This window comes from Sprattus sprattus (assembly GCF_963457725.1).
Source record: "Sprattus sprattus genome assembly, chromosome: 18".
Classification (NCBI taxonomy): domain Eukaryota; kingdom Metazoa; phylum Chordata; class Actinopteri; order Clupeiformes; family Clupeidae; genus Sprattus; species Sprattus sprattus.
Genome location: NC_137916.1, coordinates 23,408,521 through 23,427,947, shown reverse-complemented (window position 1 = coordinate 23,427,947; position 19,427 = coordinate 23,408,521). Strand labels below are relative to the sequence as shown.

General features: G+C 47.2%; 1 protein-coding gene across 1 annotated transcript; it reads left to right on the top strand.

The window, feature by feature from the left end:
• Positions 1–6,934: 6,934 nt before the first annotated feature.
• Positions 6,935–18,787, top strand: LOC308379187 (keratin, type I cytoskeletal 50 kDa-like; the record flags this gene model as incomplete). Its single annotated transcript, XM_080856245.1, has 7 exons — positions 6,935–7,336; positions 7,506–7,588; positions 8,042–8,198; positions 8,635–8,796; positions 9,124–9,249; positions 18,176–18,411; positions 18,640–18,787. The coding sequence occupies 7 exons, from the start codon at positions 6,935–6,937 to the stop codon at positions 18,785–18,787; spliced, it is 1,314 nt and encodes a 437-aa protein (XP_080712371.1).
• Between the last annotated feature and the right edge of the window lie 640 nt (positions 18,788–19,427).

The following is a 19,427-nucleotide window of genomic DNA, read 5'->3' as shown; positions in this document are numbered from 1 at the left end:
AAACACACACGCGGTCCCAATGAACAGAAGTGGGATTGCAGATGCTGGATTGCATATGCTGGTCTCAGTATGGTTTAATTGTGCATTTTAAAATACAATCAGAGAAAGTCACACCGGTAGGTTTCTGAAGAAATGAATGCTGCGGTGGATATTTAAAACATACTATGATACTCCCACTACAGCCTTGACTGGCTGACCCTCTTTAACCCAATCAAATGCTCACCCCTGACCTGACTCCAACCAATCAGAAAGCTTCTAACCTTAGTCTCATGACCCGCCCCTTCTCACTCATTTGAAATCGTTGCGTGTGTGACTAAAAAGCCTTTAACTAATTAAATTAATTATGTTACATTTCTTCTTACTCATTAAAATATTCTTACACTTGCTATCGACCTGTACATTATTAAGATTATACTAGTAGCCTACTCTGTATGCTGCTACATTCTGTTAGTTGTGGCTAGCGGGATTTCGCTAACACTTTAGCCTAGTGTCAGATGAATGAACATGTTCATACCCTATGGCCAAATCAGCTAGCTAACGCTAGCTAGCAAACAATTCTGTTGGTGCTCAACATTAGCTGGTTGCCTTAATAGGAATTTTGGTTAAGTTACACTTGACTGAAAACACATTTTTACCTTGTCCACTCGAGCATCCTGCAGTCAGTGGTCTACTTCCACCAATTCACCTTGCCCTTAATGACCACATAATCATTCTGTATTACCTATTTGTATTAGCCATTTCACACAATTCAGAAAAAAACGTGCAGGAATTATAGGCCTGTAATTATACTGTTATGAATCTGCGTTATTTGGAAGAAAGTTGATGTGTGACTGAATTTAGCCCACTAATTGTTTTGCTCTATACAGTCGATCCCTGTTCCCCCCTCCTTGTCCGTTCCATTTGGGAGACCCAGAGGTGAACTGTCCGACGCGCCCCCTCTCTTTCCCCCTTCTCACCCAGGATCTGCACCTTCTTAGTGAGCATGGGCGCCAATTTGCCAATTTCTCACACAGTGATATGATAGATAATAGAAAAGCGCTTTGCGGCCCAGATGATTTTTTTTTTTTAAGTGCTTGTGCCGCCCCCCATGTGCAATGAAAAAGTGACGCCCGGGCGGATGCCCGGTTTGCCTTAAACCTTCTGTGTGTGTGTGTGTGTGTGTGTGTGTGTGTGTGTGTGTGTGTGTGGGTGTGGGCAAGAGTAAGTGTTTTGTGCCATTTAGGGGCTACTGCTCCTTTAGACATTATACGTATAACATCTAAACCTGCCAAATATGGTAAAACAATGCCTATGATTTGACTTCCTCATGTGCTAGGAACTTACAAGTCTACATAGGGAAACCTGATGAGGACGCCCTGAGAGAAATCAAGGAATGAGAGTTGTCCTGGACATGTTTTACGTTTTGCAAACTGGGAAATGCAAGAGTGTGGTTCTCATGAATCCACTGCACAGGGATGGGAGAATCTGTGGCCTGCACTGTAAAAAAAACCCTGTAAATTCCTGGCAGCTACGGCTGCCAAACAAAAACCATAAAATTAAAGTAAAACATCCTAATTCAAATAAAGTGCAAAAACCCTATATTTACAGATATTTCCATTTAAGGATTTGCAGAGAAAAACTGTTTTTTTTTTAATAGATTTTTCCTCAATTAATACAATCAAACACCATTCATTAAGTCAGGCTTCTTTAATTAAGATTAAACACCTTCAATAAAGTGGCAGCCCTAACAGTTTTGCAGAGAAACACTGGTATTTTACAGATTTTCCCTCATTTATTACAATGAAACACCTTCAATTAAGTGACGGCAATTCACATTTAGCAGAGAAACTGTCATTTTACAGATTGTTCCTACATTTTTATGATCAAACACATTCAATAAAGTGCTGACACATGCTCAAGATTGTAAAATGATGGTTTTATTTTGGAAGACAATTATTTCAAACATTGACTTGCAGGATTTGTGTTTAGAGTTTATGTTTAAACTAAACAGATACATCTAGAAGTTTAAAATTAAGTAAAGTAAAAAAGCATGGCACAAAAAAAAGAGAGGTCACACAACGTAGCAGCCCAAGGCCGGATTATACTCAGTTTTTAACGCAACGCGTAACCACGTAAGATACACAAGAGCCCCTTGCGCAGTTACATAACTCTTTTACGTGCTTAAGTGCGTCCCCCAAAATGTCTGACAATCCTACAAAGCCACTCCAGCCTCTCACAGCTCGCAAAGACTGTGATTGGCCTGCTAACCGACGGACGGAGTGTCAGACAGAGAGTTTCAGGTGATGCAGAGTTTATTGATGGAGTACAGCCGGGGAACAGGACACAAACAAGATCTAGGAACATGAACTAAAGATCGCACAGAGTCTCACTCTGGCTACTGTGTGCAAGGGCAAAGAACAGAGGTACATGGCTACAAGCCAGTCACATTACTCCCGGTGCCGTATGCACGGCACTCTGGATAATGCAGTCCTGAAAGTCTGCCGGCACCGAACTGGCTGACTCGGAAGCCAGCAGACAGGGAGCTTGTGGGGCTGGACGCCCACGGACAGAGAGCTTGCTGGGTTGGAAGCAAGCTGACAATGGGGTTGTAGTTGCCGGTGGCCGGGAGGCGGAATACCAGGGACGTAGAGTGGGCCACAGAGCTAGAAGTCTTGGCCAAAGGTTTCGTCCTTGTAGCGACGAGACCAAACACGGAGTGAGGGGAGTGCAGGTTATATATAGGAAGTGAATCAGGTGTGTGTGATCATGTGATTGGGGACCTGAATGCAGTGCAGCTGGGACGGTAAGTGATACTGATGACATGCAGCTGAGAGTATGAGTGAGAGTGAAACAGGTGTATGTGCTTGTGTGATTGGGAACCTGAATGCAGAGAGTGAGCTGAAGGGGGCGTGGCCGGAGCGGAGCTAAGCAGGAACATGACAGTAGCCTCTACCCACAGAAGTTAAAACATTTGACTTCAGACTCATATTAAACTACATGGAGTGAGTCAGTCCATTGCAAAGTAATTTATTGTCTTTATTGTTCTGCATTGCTCTGGGCCAGCCAGATCCAAGGTTAGGTCAGGTCAAAAGTATTGGGACACCTGATCATCACACATATATGAGTTTCACGCACATCTCATTCCAACACTACTCTATAACAGCTGCCGCTCTTGTAGGAAGTCTTTCCACAAGATTTTGGAGTGGGTCTGTTGGATTTAGTGCCCATTCAGCATTAGGGAATTTGGACAATGCTCTTGTGTGACTAGACCAGGCTTGCCGATGCCGTTAGAATGGGTCCCAAATATGTATAGTGGTGTTTAGTTCAGGGGTGGCTTGATTTTAACCGAATGAACAAAGTGAGTCTGTGACGGGGAACCTATGTGACCCGCCACTGCAGCCTGTAGGCTGCTGCTTTTGTGGACTGGGTGCAGGTGTTTTGGTGTGTGTGTGTGTTACATGTTTGATGTTCATGTCTTTGTTCAGTTAAAATCAGCACACATTCAATGTCTTGTCCCTGAAATGTTCTGTTTATTTAGTTTAACAATCATACATCATATTGTCATATTTCATACCGTTTGTCAACCGGTGTTTAGTGTCTAAGTTTGTGTTGTGAAGATGGCACGATATATGTAGTTTATGTTTAATGAGATTTGGCTGCTTTATTATGTGTCGGCTATGCCGGCACCAAGCCTAATTGCTACCATGTGTAGTCTGTGTTTCCTAGTTGATTGGGAGTTTGATTGTTTAGGTATGGCTGCTGTGAGCCACAGGTGTTGGTGCCTTGCTGATTGACACACCTGAAATCAATGATTGGTATGAGCCAATTCAAGGTGCTTGTCAAGGCTACTTAAACTTACCTTTTTTCTTTGTTCAGGAGAGTTGCCAGTTTAATAGGACGTAAGTCCTTGGAGCTCTCACGATGGGCGAGTTACCTTGGTCCTTTTATTTGCTTTTGTTTTGTTTCGTAGTGAGAGTGATCGTGTTTAATAAGGTGCAAGCCTTACGAACTCTCACTGACCAGTTAATGGTCCTTTTTTATACATGTGAATTGCTTATGTGTTGGTGGCTTTAATGCCATGCATTTGTCCTTAGTGAAAACTGTTTTTTATATTGATTTAGTATTGTCAGTGTTTTTACTGCCTTTGTGCCTTACTTGGGTTGATAAAAATACCCATCTTTCTAACATCTTCAACCTCCTGAGTCCTCTTATGAGTAACATCTTGTTCTAAGCGCGAAGGCTATCCCGACCTTTTACAGAGTCTTATCTTATCAGGATAACCCAATCAGCCAGCAAGACACGGAAACCTGTAACTAATATCATAGGTTGACTGACCTGTCAGTCTGACACAACGCGCGCACCCAAGACTATTTTGTTGCTATCATATGTCCATGGTTGCTATGGTAAACTCTGCTAAGTCTGTACGTGGAAAACATAAACTAATACTTTCCTTGACTGGTCCACACATGTCTCAATCATGACTGTAGACCAATGAGATGCAAAGATATCCGAGTGCACAACAGAGAAGGTGGGATGTAATCAGTAATTCACGTGCATTTGTTTTGTCACGCAAGTTTTAGACAGTTCTATAACGAAATGCAGTTGTACAACGAAACACATTTATTCTACATCATGGCTTCTAAAAATAAAACAGAGAATCAGCCCCAAAAAAGATTGTTTTTATGGGGTAACAGCAGCATTGAAAGAGCTTCAACCGTTGGATGAAGAGAAGATTGAAATAGAGTATGGTAGAATCAGAAAGCAGCAAAAGTCACGGAAGAGTATATGGAGAGATCACCGATTATTTCTCTTCTAACTTTTGATTGGGATAAGATATCAGTTCCATTGGTTCAGGTGATGGCATACCCTTGGGGGCACACAATTTTATGACATAACTGGCCATTTCAATTCATTTTCCCACTTAAATCCACAGTAATCTAGATGCAAAAGGAAAAAGAATTAGTGGGCGCCTATATTTTGGGAAGCTTATCAACATCTTTCTAAAATTTGAGATAACATATATGGTACTCTAAAGGTATTTTATCATAGCTTGAGGGGTACTCTGTAACATCAAATTGAAATTTGCCATCATACTATTCTTAAGACTCAAAAGTAGGCCTTTACATTTGGGCATGGAATTTTAGGTAGAATTTGCCAAAAAACATCAAGGTTCTAACAGGTTAATGAAAATGGGTTTGCTGAATTTTTGAGGAATTCACTGTAAATTCACTGTCGCACAGATTTAGTCTTCATTAGGGATCATGTCTCAACCACCACACGAAAACTGCAGACATTTCAGATGCAGGTTTACACAGAAAGATTACTTGTGAACTTTTCTGGTCGCCGATCCCTCACAACTCTTCCTGTCAATCAAATCAGGACAGTTTCCCAGTGACTCTAAGATGTCATCAAAACAAAACCACGTTTTTCAGACTTAAGCCATTGTTACGCTCTGCTCTGTAATTACAAAATGCCAAATAATTCTCTTGATGAGGTAATCTCAGCTAACATCTCTTGATGCATGGAAGGGTAATAGAGCAGCATCACAAACCCAAGTTTGTATTGATAATAGATTGGGAGCAGCATCACAAACCAGTGAGTGAAGTAAAATAAAAGAAAGGGTATTTTGCTGAAGGGTACGTGTTAAGGCAGGAACCTAAGCCCTCCTATTCAAGCCGGAAAGTCTGCACACCTATTTCACCTTCTCCACAATGTATTACGTTACAGACATATTCTACTATAGATTGACTTCAATTTCAGTCTAAATATTATGCACAAAATAAAAATAGCCCATAGTGATGAATTGAAAATTTGTGCTAATTAAAAGGAAATCTAAATGTAAAATATCATATGTACGCAAGTGTGCAAGCCCTTTGATATGACACCCAAAAGTAAGCTGAGGTGCATTTTGTTTCTCCTGATATTGCTTGAGATGTTTCTACGACTTAGTTGGAGTCCACCTCTGATAAATTCAATTGAATGGCACCTAGAGGACTCTCAAACCAGGAGAAGCAAGATTCTCTGGTCTGATGAAACCAAAATGTAACTTTTTGGCCTGAAGACCAAGCGTCATTTCTGGAGAAAACCAGACACCGCTCATCAACTGTCTAATACCATCCCTTCAGTGAAGCATTGCATGATGTGGGGATGTTTTTCAGCAGCGGGAACGGGGCGACTAGTCCTGATAGAGGGAAAGATGAATGCAGCTAAGTACACCAAGAAGACCTGCTCCGGAGCGCTCTGGACCTCAGACTGGGCTGAAGGTTTACCCTCCAACATGACAACGACCCGAAACACACAGCCAAGAGAACAAAGGAGTGGCTTAGGAGAAACACTGTGCATGTCCTTGAGTGGCCCAGCCAGAGCCAAGACCTGAATCCAATTGAACATCTGTGGGAAGAGCTGAAAAGGGCTGGGCACCGACGCTCCCCATCCAGCCTGAGGGAGCTTGCAAGGGTATGCCAAGAGGAATGGGACGCCTTGAAGCTGTAATCACTGTCAAAAGTGCAGAAACCAAGTATAAGGCTAAGTGTACAGTGTGTATGTAACCTCTAAATAACCTATTTTTGTCATTAAAATAAAGATAAAACCTTTGATTGAAATCCTTACATGAGTGGCAGTCATTGTGTGCTTGCCAGTGGACGTGCTGAAACTTATATCAGGGCCAGCGTCGCGACATGCCTCATGGCGATATCCCTCGCATCATTTGGAACCTGACTGAAATGTGGGCTGGCCAGGCGCTGGGGAGGGTGGAGGGTGGAGGGTGGAGGGGGTTACCGGAGCTGAAGTGTCTGTGTGCGGAGGATAAAAAGCCCCTCGCAGTGTCGTCTCAACACTCACTTCTCTCCCGTCAGAGCCAGAGTACCCATCCAGCCTCTTCGTCATGGCAACACTCTTCGCAGGCCGTTCCTCCTTCGGTGGAGGTGGATTCTCCGCAGGCTCCTCCCGAGTCTCCATGTCGGCAGGGGGCGGTGGCCGCATGATGAGGGCAGGCAGCGTGTACGGTGGTGCCGGCAGTTCCGGGGTGCGCATCTCCAGCGCCTCCAGTCTGGGTGGTGCAGCTGGATTCGGCGGGGGGTTCGGAGGTGGTGCCGGGTTTGGAGGTGGTGCCGGCTTTGGAGTGGGTGCCGGCTTAACATGTGTCGGCGTAGCGGGGTCTGGAGGAAGCTTCATTGGCAATGAGAAGTTCACCATGCAGAACCTCAACGAACGTCTGGCTGCCTACCTGGCCAAGGTGCAGGTCCTGGAGAAGGCCAACGCAGAGCTTGAGCTGAAGATCAGACAGTTTCTGCCTTCATCCCCTTCTGGCCACGACTACAGCAGCTTCATGGTCTCCATTAGCGACCTCCAGGCCCAGGTGAGCTCCTCAAATTAGCCTCCATCTGCAACAGAGACACACTGTTCTTTATTCTCATGCTAAACTTGTGATTTTGAAACCAATAAGGATCGTTTCTCTTGCAATAGCAAGCAATAAGTACATTATGCATTTGTATATGTGTTTCCTGATGAGTTCCTGATGTTTTCAGATCCAGGGTGCCATTCAGCTGAAGGGTTCTGTGCACCTGGCCATTGACAACGCCAGCCTCGCCATGGAGGACTTCAGGGTCAAGTTGGTTTGCGCACAAGAACATATAAATCCTGTTGTTTAGTTTACTCCAAAAGACCAAAAAAAAACAGTTTCTAGGTTTACTCCAAAAGATACAATTCAATTTCAATTCAATTGTATTCATATAGCGCCATAACAATACAATTGTCTCTAGGCGCTTGATGGAAATAGATAGATGTGACCATCTTATTTGATATTGAATTAAAATTGAATGCGTGTAAAATATTACATTAAAATGATTCAGCCTGATTTGTGTACCCTATGCAATCAAATTGTGTGTGTGTGTGTGTGTGTGTGTAAAATACCTAACTCTCCACTGTTCTACTCTGGATGTTCTCTATAAAACACATTTGTTTATGTGGAATGCATTTCAACCAGTATAATGAGCTAACTTTTTGGGTATTTATCGTACATGTTTTGTTTGTTGATTATCCCATCAATTGCCATCTCTGTAAGGTATGAAACAGAGTTGGCCATGCGGCAGTCAGTGGAGGCAGACATCGCTGGGCTGAAGAGAGTGCTGGATGAGCTGAACTACTCTAGGAACGACATCGTCATGCAGATCACCGGCCTGCAAGAAGAGCTTATCTATCTCAAGAAGAACCACGAGGAGGTGAGAACTGCAAACAGGAACAAAACTAATACACAGGAATTAAGTTATCTGAAAAAGGGCCACGAGGAAGTCTGGATGCCCGAGCCCAACCTGCTCTGAGGCCTCAGGGCACAAACAAGACTGGCTTTCTGTCTTAGCATGCTGTGCAGAGCTGGTGGCAGTGACAGATAAGACATAGTTCCCAAGCCACTCTGTAATGCACCCTCCACGGGCATAGGTGTAGATCTCTCATTCACTTACTCACTGTCTAACAGTTAATGCACTGACAGAAGTGGCTTCAGTTGAGCCTTGGTAAAGTCTTGAAAGGAGTGACGCCACTACTTCAAATAGTTGTGAGTTTCTTTGTGTGACACTGTCTGTCTCACAGTAGCACGTTGTTAATCCTAGGAGTAAAGAAAGCTACATCCCATTTTGAATAAAACTAATTCTGTTTTAGGAGCTGTTGTCCCTGCGTGCCGGGATGACCGGCCAGGTCAACGTAGAGGTGGACGCTGCACCTCAGGAGGACCTCACCAAGATCATGGCAGATATCCGTCAACACTACGAGGCAGTCTCATCCAAAAACCAGAAGGAACTTGAGTCTTGGTTCCAGGCTAAGGTAGATGACGTACACATATACACATATACCCCATGAGTGCATACACACTCACACTCACACTCACACTCACACTCACATCAGGAAAGCACAGTCAGTTACAGATGACATTTCTTGCCAGATCAGATCTTGCTTTATCAGCCTCGAGAACTATGCATTCATGACCCTCCACTCAATTCAATTCAATTCAATATTATGTATGTATATAGTGACAAAACAATTCCTTTTTTTCAGGGTGCTTCGACGTACTCTACTCCAATGGTGTCTTGCTTTGTAATATGTAAAGTCCTTTCTCACATACTGTGTTCTCTTTTTGCTGCTGTTTTGCAGGCAGAGGTCGTGAACAAGGAGGTTGTAACGAGCACAGAGACCCTTCAGACCAGCAGGTCCGAGATCAACACTGTGAAGAGCTCAGTTCAGTCCCTGGAAATCGAACTTCAGTCTCTGATGAGCATGGTGAGACTACCCATCAGCTCCGAAACACAGAACCATGTGTGGCATGACACAGGGATGGAGCTAGGTCTAACCAGAGCACGACTACGCCACCTTGGGGATTGCGCCCAAGGAAATAGTTAAGGTGATAAACTAGCCCACTAGGGGCACACAGGTTCGTGAACTGAGGAAGCGGAGGCGTGTTTCCATAAATAAATATATTTTATTGAATTACACCAATGTAAACTACAATACACGATTAGGAGACAGACACAGGACAACACAGACAAATCCACAGAACACACAAGCTGGACTGAGGCTTACCAGTCAGGCAGAGTTATCAGGGAAGTGGGGTATTACCTCCAGAAGGTCACAGCACACGTGCACCGCGCACACCAAATGCACACACTCAAACCTAGTGAAGAAGGTGTATTCACACGTCAATGAGTTCCAATCCAAAACACACACACGGGAGATAGCACCCCCACTAAGGGAGGGAGAGGATATAACCACCAAGCCTTGGGCACCCAGCACAGTTAACAAAAATAAAGAAACAAACAGAAAGATAAATAAAGAACGAAACAAACAGAACCAAAACAAATGTAGACAACTGAGGCAAACACCAAGCAACAGAAGAAATACGAAACAATAATACACGGAGACAGACACACACAAACAAACGCGCTGCAGCTGCTTGGAGGGAGGACGAGACGTGAGGCCGCCCGCCACAGCAGGCCACAAAACAGCGACGTGGGACGCTAGCTAGAAGCTAGTTGTAAAAACAGTGTCAGCAAAACAGCAGCGTTGTCAACCTGCCCCAGCTAATTCCTACGGGAGAAATATAGTAACGTTACCGTCACACGAACGCCAGTAGTATTAATATTAAAAAGAAACAGTAAGCTAGCCTACCAAGCATCCGGGGGCACAGCACACAGGACGGTACAGGCAGCAGCTACGATGTGTCTGTTATCTAAGTACAGTACACAGAGCACAGTTGAGTAGCTAGCTAAAACACAACCGTTCATTCATAAAAAGAAGGACCCACACATACCTGCACGTAGCGCACAACCGACATACAGTTGGACTCGGTGTGAAACCGAAGCGCTGGGAAGGAGGACCCAACCAAACAAAGTTACTCCACGACAAACAGGTGGACAGGAGCTCGATGCAACAGGTACCACGAGATACGGCGCATGCCCAGATGGCACATAGTTGCCCATATATAGGAGCTAAGGAGAGTGGCAAAGCGGCACTTAATTAGGGCTCAATGAGACAGGCGGGGAGAAGCAAACAGACAGAGCAGTGACGTCAGCTTCCACCCGTCCTGCTACATTCTACCCCCCAGTCTTTCGTCGTCGCCCCGACGATGGACACCTCAAAGCTACAAATACCCCTTGGCTAACTCCATGGTCGAAACCACCCCGAGATAGCACGGGAAGTAAGGCTGGCAGGGTTTGCAAGCCCTCCAGCAGCTGCTTGGGGGAGCCGGTGAGGGTTGGAGTGCTGGCCAGCCGAGGCTCTAGTGGTTCGTCGCAATGGCAACGCATTAGCGTTGGGCTCAGTTACAAAAGCGGGAACTGGGGACATTGAGGGCAAACTCTCACTTTCCAACTCAATCTCACCCAGGGCAGCAGGTACAGCCGCAACTGGGGCCGTCGGGACCATGGGTTGGCCAGAAGCACACATACTCCTTGGGGCTGGGTCTGGCCATGAGCTAGAGGATGGTTGAGGTGCTTCCGGGACCAGGATAAGCCAGTCACCACTATCTAATTCTGCACTGCTTGAGGCTGGAGAGGCACTGCCCGGTGGACCAGCTGGTGGGTTGGGGACAGGCACGTTCCTCTCCAGCACACGTTTTAAAAGAGTGCGGTGGACCCGTTTGACCTTCAGCAGGCTATCTACGGGTGCAATGGTGTAGACAGAACCTCCCTCCGGAGGCGCTTTCAACACCTGATACACCACTGGGCTCCACAGGTCATGAATCTTGTGACGGCCTCTCACGCCGTAATCACGAAGATAAACCCGCTGACCCTCCACCAGTGGCGCATCGCGGACATGCTGGTCATGTTGAGCCTTGCGACGGCCTGCAGCCACCTTGAGTCGTTCCCGTGCCCCCTCAAAAGCTACCTGTAACCGGGTTTGGTGTTCCAGAACCCACTCATGCACACTCCCTGCAGCCGGCTCTGACACCCTACCAAGCAGAAAGTCTACTGGCAGTCGGGGTTCTTGGCCAAACATCAAAAAATGTGGTGTCTCACCGGTTGCCTGATGGGGGGTGCTGTTGTAGCAGAAGAGCAGCTGGGGGAGACACGACACCCAATCCCTCTTCCTGGACACTGGCAGGGTGCGCAGTAGGTTGTGCAACGTGCGATTAAAACGCTCGCACTGTCCATTACCCGCTGGGTGGTATGGGGTAGTGCGGGACTTCTGGACCCCATAGAGGTTGCAGAGCTGTTGAAGGAGCCTAGACTCAAAACTCCGACCCTGATCAGAGTGGATGCGGCCAGGCGCCCCAAACTTACAAAACCACTCGGCCACTAGTACTTGGGCCACCGTCTCCGCTCGCTGGTCCCTAGTTGGCACAGCTAAGGTGTATTTGCTAAAAACGTCCGTCATTACTAAGACGTTCTCATGCCCAGAAGCAGAGGGCTCCAGCAAGGTAAAATCAATTGCCACAATCTCGTGTGGACGCCCAGCTAGGAGATGGCCCATGAAGCTCTGCGCAGCCGGCTGGGTGTTCTTTGCCAACTGGCACCGCTCGCACTCTTGACACCAACGTGCCACATCAGAGGACATACCTGGCCAATAACAACGCTGCCGCAGCAATTCTGTGGTGCGCTCAATGCCCTGATGCCCATGCTCCTGGTGTAGCAGTGTCAATACCTCCGGCCTCAAGGTTGATGGTAGAACTACCTGGAGGATCTCCTCTGCCCCCTCAGGGCGAAGGATCCGGCGGTAAAGCACACCGTCCTGTTCCACAAGACGGTCCCACTGACGGAGCAGGGTCAACGCAGACTTGGAGAGCTGACGGCGTTCGTCAGGACCAGGTCGGGTCTTACGCCTCCAGAAATCAAATACCTCCCTCAGAACTGGATCGGCCCTCTGTAAAGAGTGGACATCAGTAGGAGAACGACAAGGTAAAGCGTCAATAAGTGACTGGCTAACCTGAACAGTGGGCCCTTGCTCCATGGCTTGCTGTAGAGAAGGCGGGACGGCTGTGCCCGGGATAAGTCCTTGCACCCCAGAGGGAGCAGCTTGGTTTTGCCGGGAAAGGGCATCGGCGTTTACATTGCTCCTTCCTGACCTGTACCGCAGCTCAAAATCAAAAGATGCTAACTGGGCAGCCCAGCGTTGCTCAGTTGCTCCCAGCTTAGCAGAGGACAGATGGCTAAGGGGATTATTATCTGTAAATACCAAACACTTATGTCCCAACAGATACTCCCTAAACTTCTCCGTCATGGCCCACTTGAGCGCCAAGAACTCTAGCTTCATAGAGCTATAATTGTCCATGTTGCGCTCAGTGGGCCGAAGACCACGGCTAGCATATGCAATGGGTCGTACCTTACCTCCTTGATCCTGGGAGAGTACGGCTCCTAGCCCCCCAAAGCTAGCGTCTACCTCCAGGATGAAGGGCAGCGAGAAGTCCGCATAGGCCAGCACGGGGGCGGTGGTGAGCTTGGCCCTCAAGGCCTCAAAGCTCGCCTGACAACCCGCTGTCCATGCACTAGCCAGACTCTGTTTGGTGGACCTGTGGGACTTGGACCCGGTTTGCTCGGCCACCAACCTGTGTAAAGGGGCTGCCAGTTTGGCAAACCCCTCCACAAAGCGCCGGTAATAACTGGCAAACCCCAAGAATGAGCGCAGTTCAGAGACGCTGGTAGGGTTACGCCACTGAGCCACTGCCTCGATTTTACTGGGATCAGTTGCGACGCCCTGGTCTGATATGACATGGCCCAGATATTTCACTTCCCTCTGAAAGAAAGCGCACTTAGTCAGTTTTGCCTTAAGACCTTGGTCATGCAGCCGGTCCAGAACAAGCTCCAACCGTTCTAAGTGCTGAGACACTGTGGACGAAAACACCACAATGTCGTCAAGGTACAACAACAGGGACTGGCACTGCTGATCACCAAATATACGCTCCATGAGCCGCTGGAACGTAGAGGGAGCATTGCAGAGCCCAAACGGCATTCGATTCCATTCGAATAATCCAAATGGGGTACAAAAGGCGGTCTTGGCCTTATCCCTCTCGGTGACAGGGACCTGGTTATACCCACTGGCCAAGTCCATAGTGGAAAACCAACGGGCCCCTGTCAGCGCATCCAGCGACTCCTCAATGCGAGGTAGGGGGAACGCATCCTTCCTGGTCTTCGCATTCAATTGTCGATAGTCGACACACAAACGTAGTGCACCATCCTTCTTTTTAACCAGGACAATTGGGGAAGCATATGGGCTGCAGCTCTCCCTAATTACCTGAGCCTCAAGCAGTTGATTGATGTGGGCCTTCACAGTCTCGTACTCTGATGGAGGTATGCGGCGGTAGCGCTGCCGAACAGGCGTTTCATCAACCAGGGGGATGTCATGGGAGAGCAAATTAGTGCAGCCCAAGTCTCCATCATGAGCCGAAAAAACGGTGTGATGCTTCTGAAGCAAGGCACTAACCTGCCTCTGCTCCGAACTAGACAGTGATGGCAGCTCAAGCGCTTTAATTTGGTCTAGTATGGAGTGCGGTGATGGCTGAACAGTGTGGGAATTAACAGTGGCCGTGATAGGCTGAACTTCAGTCACCCCTGAAGGCAGACTGACCACATACACACTCTGTAATGTGCCCAGGGTGGTACGTGGATACAGAAGCACATCTGCAGTACTGACATTGACCACTGGTATACAGGCAGTGCCACAGACAACCCTCACCAGAGCAGGGGAGGCCAACAACCCAGCCGGTAGGCCAGACTCTGGGGGTTCAAATAAAACAGTGCCATGAGCGTACAGTGCTGAGCAAGTGGACGGGATAAGCTTCATAGTCCCACCAGGGATACGACACGCTTTTCCACCACGCACTTTCACCTGACCCACCATATCAGGGAGGGGCTGTGTCTCAGCATGACGGCACTGTTGCAATGCCTCAAGGAGGGGAGTAGGGGCCTGTGAGACCAAGGGCAGTTTGAAAAGAGCTGGGCCATGTTGTCCAAAGAGTTCCTGGTAGCACTTGCTAAGGACATTCATCCCTAGCACACCAGGAACTTTGGCGCACAGGTCACCAGGGGGGTCCTTTACGACCAGGATCCCACAGTTTGGTACAGACTTGCCACAAAGCTCCACACCTAACTCTATGTAGCCAACGTAGGGGATAGCAAGCCCGTTGGCTGCGCGGAGCTGAAGCCACTGACAAGACTGGAGATGGTCCTGACCCAGTGGCGCAAAATGCTTTAAAAAGAAAGACTCCACAATGGTGGACACCATGGACCCAGTGTCTATTAAGCAGGGTACCAACACCTCGCCAATGCTTACATCTAAATGGGGACAAGACGACATTAAAGATGATACTGTACCTACACTAACCCCAACTACTGAGCCAGGAGGTTCCCCGCCCGAACTGTGGCTCTGCAGTCCGGTGGGTACTAGTTTTCCGTCGGTTGAAAAGGGTGATGCTGCCTGTCGCTGCTAGGCAAGGGGACAGGAAGAGAGAGAGGCTGCAAGCCGGGGGGAACCCATTGTCCCTTGCACTCTCTGGCAAAATGCCCAGGTTGCTGACACCTCCGGCAAATTACAGGATGGTTCCTAGGGGGGCGGCTAAACTGAGGGGCTGCTTGCAGTGAAGCAATGCTCTGTGTGAGCTGGTTTAACTGAGCTTGCTGCCGTTTCATGAGGTCTTTTAACTCGTCAAGCTCTGAGCCCTGGGCCGGGTTGCTAGCTGTGGGGTGTGAGCCTCCCCTAACACCATACTGGATGCCATATGTTGATGGGAGAGAGTGGCTACGCTCCCTAGCACCCCCTGGCATTCCCTCCCGCTCCCACCTGATTGCCTCAGCACGGACTTCGAGTAAAGTCATAACAGGCTGCCGTCGCACCAACTGCTTCAACTCCCTACGAAGGGCACCATCCCGAACATGCTCGGTAAATTGGTCCCGTAATAACACTGCTGCATTGGGGACTGAGTCAGGGTCACACTGCTTAACTTTATCCATAAGGCCCAGTAAAGCCAAGGAAAACTCCTGCAGCGTCTCCCCCTCCTGCTGTTTCCGGGAGAAGAAGGCTTCCTGCAGGGCTATGTACGAAGCAGAACACCCATACAACTCTTTAAGTATAGCAATGATGCAATCTGGGTCCCTACGATCTGAACTGGGGCGATACTTGATCTCTTCTCTCGCCTCACCCACAAGGTGATCGTAAAGAAAGAAGGCCTGCTCGGTGCCAGAGAGGTGACGGGCATGCATACAAGCCTGAGCTTCCTCAACCCAGTCAGTCACGCTAATACCAGTGCTGCCACGGAAGTGAGGACACTTTCTGTCTCGTGGCATTAAAACTAACCTGTCAGGCAGTGGGGCATTGGTACCATCACGTCCAGTCCTGGGGACAGCAGATGGCGAGGAGAGAGTGCTTGAGGGGCCTGCATCAGACGGAATAACTTGGGAGGCAGGCGGAGGTAGTTGTTCCTGCCTTAAGCGCTCATTATCAGCCTTCAGTGATGCCACCAACTCCCTCAGCTCTCGCATCTCCTCCTCAGAGGTGGACATGATCAAAAATAAATAGGACTTACGACAGGCAGTGGCAAAAGCTACCGAGGTCAGAGGAGCCCAGAGATCTCACGACAAACGCTGCTGTTTTGCTTCTAAAGAAAAACGAAAAAAAAACACAAGACAGACAAGACAAAGCAACCACCAATACAAACAAGTATGCAGAATACACAAACCAACAATGAGCAGAAAAATAATAAAACGGATGAAACACACGTCTCCGCTTGTAGTCAGTAGATCCTGCCGCCTACGCCAAATGTGGCATGACACAGGGATGGAGCTAGGTCTAACCAGAGCACGACTACGCCACCTTGGGGATTGCGCCCAAGGAAATAGTTAAGGTGATAAACTAGCCCACTAGGGGCACACAGGTTCGTGAACTGAGGAAGCGGAGGCGTGTTTCCATAAATAAATATATTTTATTGAATTACACCAATGTAAACTACAATACACGATTAGGAGACAGACACAGGACAACACAGACAAATCCACAGAACACACAAGCTGGACTGAGGCTTACCAGTCAGGCAGAGTTATCAGGGAAGTGGGGTATTACCTCCAGAAGGTCACAGCACACGTGCACCGCGCACACCAAATGCACACACTCAAACCTAGTGAAGAAGGTGTATTCACACGTCAATGAGTTCCAATCCAAAACACACACACGGGAGATAGCACCCCCACTAAGGGAGGGAGAGGATATAACCACCAAGCCTTGGGCACCCAGCACAGTTAACAAAAATAAAGAAACAAACAGAAAGATAAATAAAGAACGAAACAAACAGAACCAAAACAAATGTAGACAACTGAGGCAAACACCAAGCAACAGAAGAAATACGAAACAATAATACACGGAGACAGACACACACAAACAAACGCGCTGCAGCTGCTTGGAGGGAGGACGAGACGTGAGGCCGCCCGCCACAGCAGGCCACAAAACAGCGACGTGGGACGCTAGCTAGAAGCTAGTTGTAAAAACAGTGTCAGCAAAACAGCAGCGTTGTCAACCTGCCCCAGCTAATTCCTACGGGAGAAATATAGTAACGTTACCGTCACACGAACGCCAGTAGTATTAATATTAAAAAGAAACAGTAAGCTAGCCTACCAAGCATCCGGGGGCACAGCACACAGGACGGTACAGGCAGCAGCTACGATGTGTCTGTTATCTAAGTACAGTACACAGAGCACAGTTGAGTAGCTAGCTAAAACACAACCGTTCATTCATAAAAAGAAGGACCCACACATACCTGCACGTAGCGCACAACCGACATACAGTTGGACTCGGTGTGAAACCGAAGCGCTGGGAAGGAGGACCCAACCAAACAAAGTTACTCCACGACAAACAGGTGGACAGGAGCTCGATGCAACAGGTACCACGAGATACGGCGCATGCCCAGATGGCACATAGTTGCCCATATATAGGAGCTAAGGAGAGTGGCAAAGCGGCACTTAATTAGGGCTCAATGAGACAGGCGGGGAGAAGCAAACAGACAGAGCAGTGACGTCAGCTTCCACCCGTCCTGCTACACATGGCACACAGTCACATGTCAACTCTGTTCATTTTACACCCTGGATGTTGTGCTCGTCTAGTGACCTTTGTTTGGCTCTGCCGTCTGTGGAGGTACGGTAATCCAGACTATTCTCATTTGTAGTTCAACGTTGGTGGAACAAACTGCCTAGCACTACCAGAGCAGGGGAGTCCCTCTCTACCCAGCTCTTAAGAGAGCACCTCCCTTCCTAACTAGCACTTCATCTAGTGCTTACACTTCTTTTTCTTTTCAATTTCGGTTTTCTATTTCTTATGTAAAGTAGTATTTATTGTTACACCAGGTTTCTATTGCTCGTAGCTTGACTGTTCTCTCTTGAACGATGCTTTGGACAAAAGCGTCTGCTAAATGACAAAATGTAAATGTGAAAAATTCTAATGTTACATGTTGTCTCATTGGAGATGGCAAGTCAGGCCATGCAGTAAATCTGTAACTATTTCAAGGAAATCCTACTGTGTCCCACCACTGCGAGCCTTGAACTTCCACCCCACTCCTGTTTAAATCAACGTAGTTCATGCCATTGTTGTTGCTGGCCAATTGCTTGAATTTCTTTGCAATGGAAACACTACACTGGTATAATCACATCGTATACCGGTTATCACTAGTTTAAAAAAAAGAAGCAAAATTCTTACTCTAATACCAACTCTCCTCATTCCCAAATCCCTACAGAAAGCATCGCTGGAGGCCACATTGCACGAGACGCAGTCACGCTACTCCGGCATGCTCTCAGGCTACCAGATGCAGGTAGGCAGCCTGGAAGGTCAGCTGATGCAGCTCCGCGGGGACCTGGAACGCCAGGGACAAGAGTACTCCATGCTCCTGAACATCAAGACCAGACTGGAGATGGAGATCGGAGAGTACAGAAGACTCATGGACGGAGGGGCAGTTGCAAGTGCAAGTGCAGGGTATGCTAATCATTTAGTAGCTTTTTGCAAATTAACCAGTAACTCAGCAACAGGAATGAATAAAATCTGAGGGGAAAATGAAAGAAACATATAGAATTGGGAAAAACAAAATAAAGATCTGGGATGATTTTTGTCAGAAAAGGTCTGTATAAACTGTGAGGTGACACCATGTCAGCATTGCACAGATGAGAGACTCAATGTGAATTGTCTTCTCTTTTTCCCTTACAGTGGCATGTCAACCTCATCCTCCTCCACCACCACCACCACTAAGGTCATCAGAGGCCCGCTATTGGTGAGGGTCCCAGAGGTCCAAACCCAAAGAGAACCTGATCATCTCCAGAGCCAGCCTCTGTCACGAGCAGAAGCCCCTGCTTAATTGGAGAATCCACCTCCGTTTCATTGTCCGGTACAATGAGCCTCTCATTGTTTGAGCCAATAAAAAACATGAATAGCACTGTAAACGTGCGTGTAATTATTTCAAACTCATGCACAGATACGATACACAGGGGCAAACGTGCTCAGATATCTACACTGGATTCAAGTGCAAAGTTGTAAGTGCCTACAGGATAAAAGGCTACAAAACATGGCTGCACTGACCAACTAAAGTCTGAGAACCTCTGAAACAAGGTTTTTCCAAGGGTATGTTTACATTTGATTTAAATTAAAACATTTTTTAACTACATTCCATTTACTTACATGACATTATTGCTGAGGTCTTTTAAAATATAATCAGATATTCCATTTGTGTATCAATGTTTTTAGTTAAGGGAAATGTACAAAAACATCAAGGCATGTCAGACAACTTAAAAAATTCTAAAGGCATTGGACTGTAGAGTAAAGACACTCAGTTGCAATCTGTGTACTCGATACCGATAAAAGTTATACGCACAGTTTAACAAACATTTTCTAAGCAGAAACTATATATTCCATGGAAAGTTCTGACTTGGTTTGCGCTTCACAAAACATTTCCTAAAACACTTTGGGCCCTATCTTGCACCCAGCGCAATTGACATTGT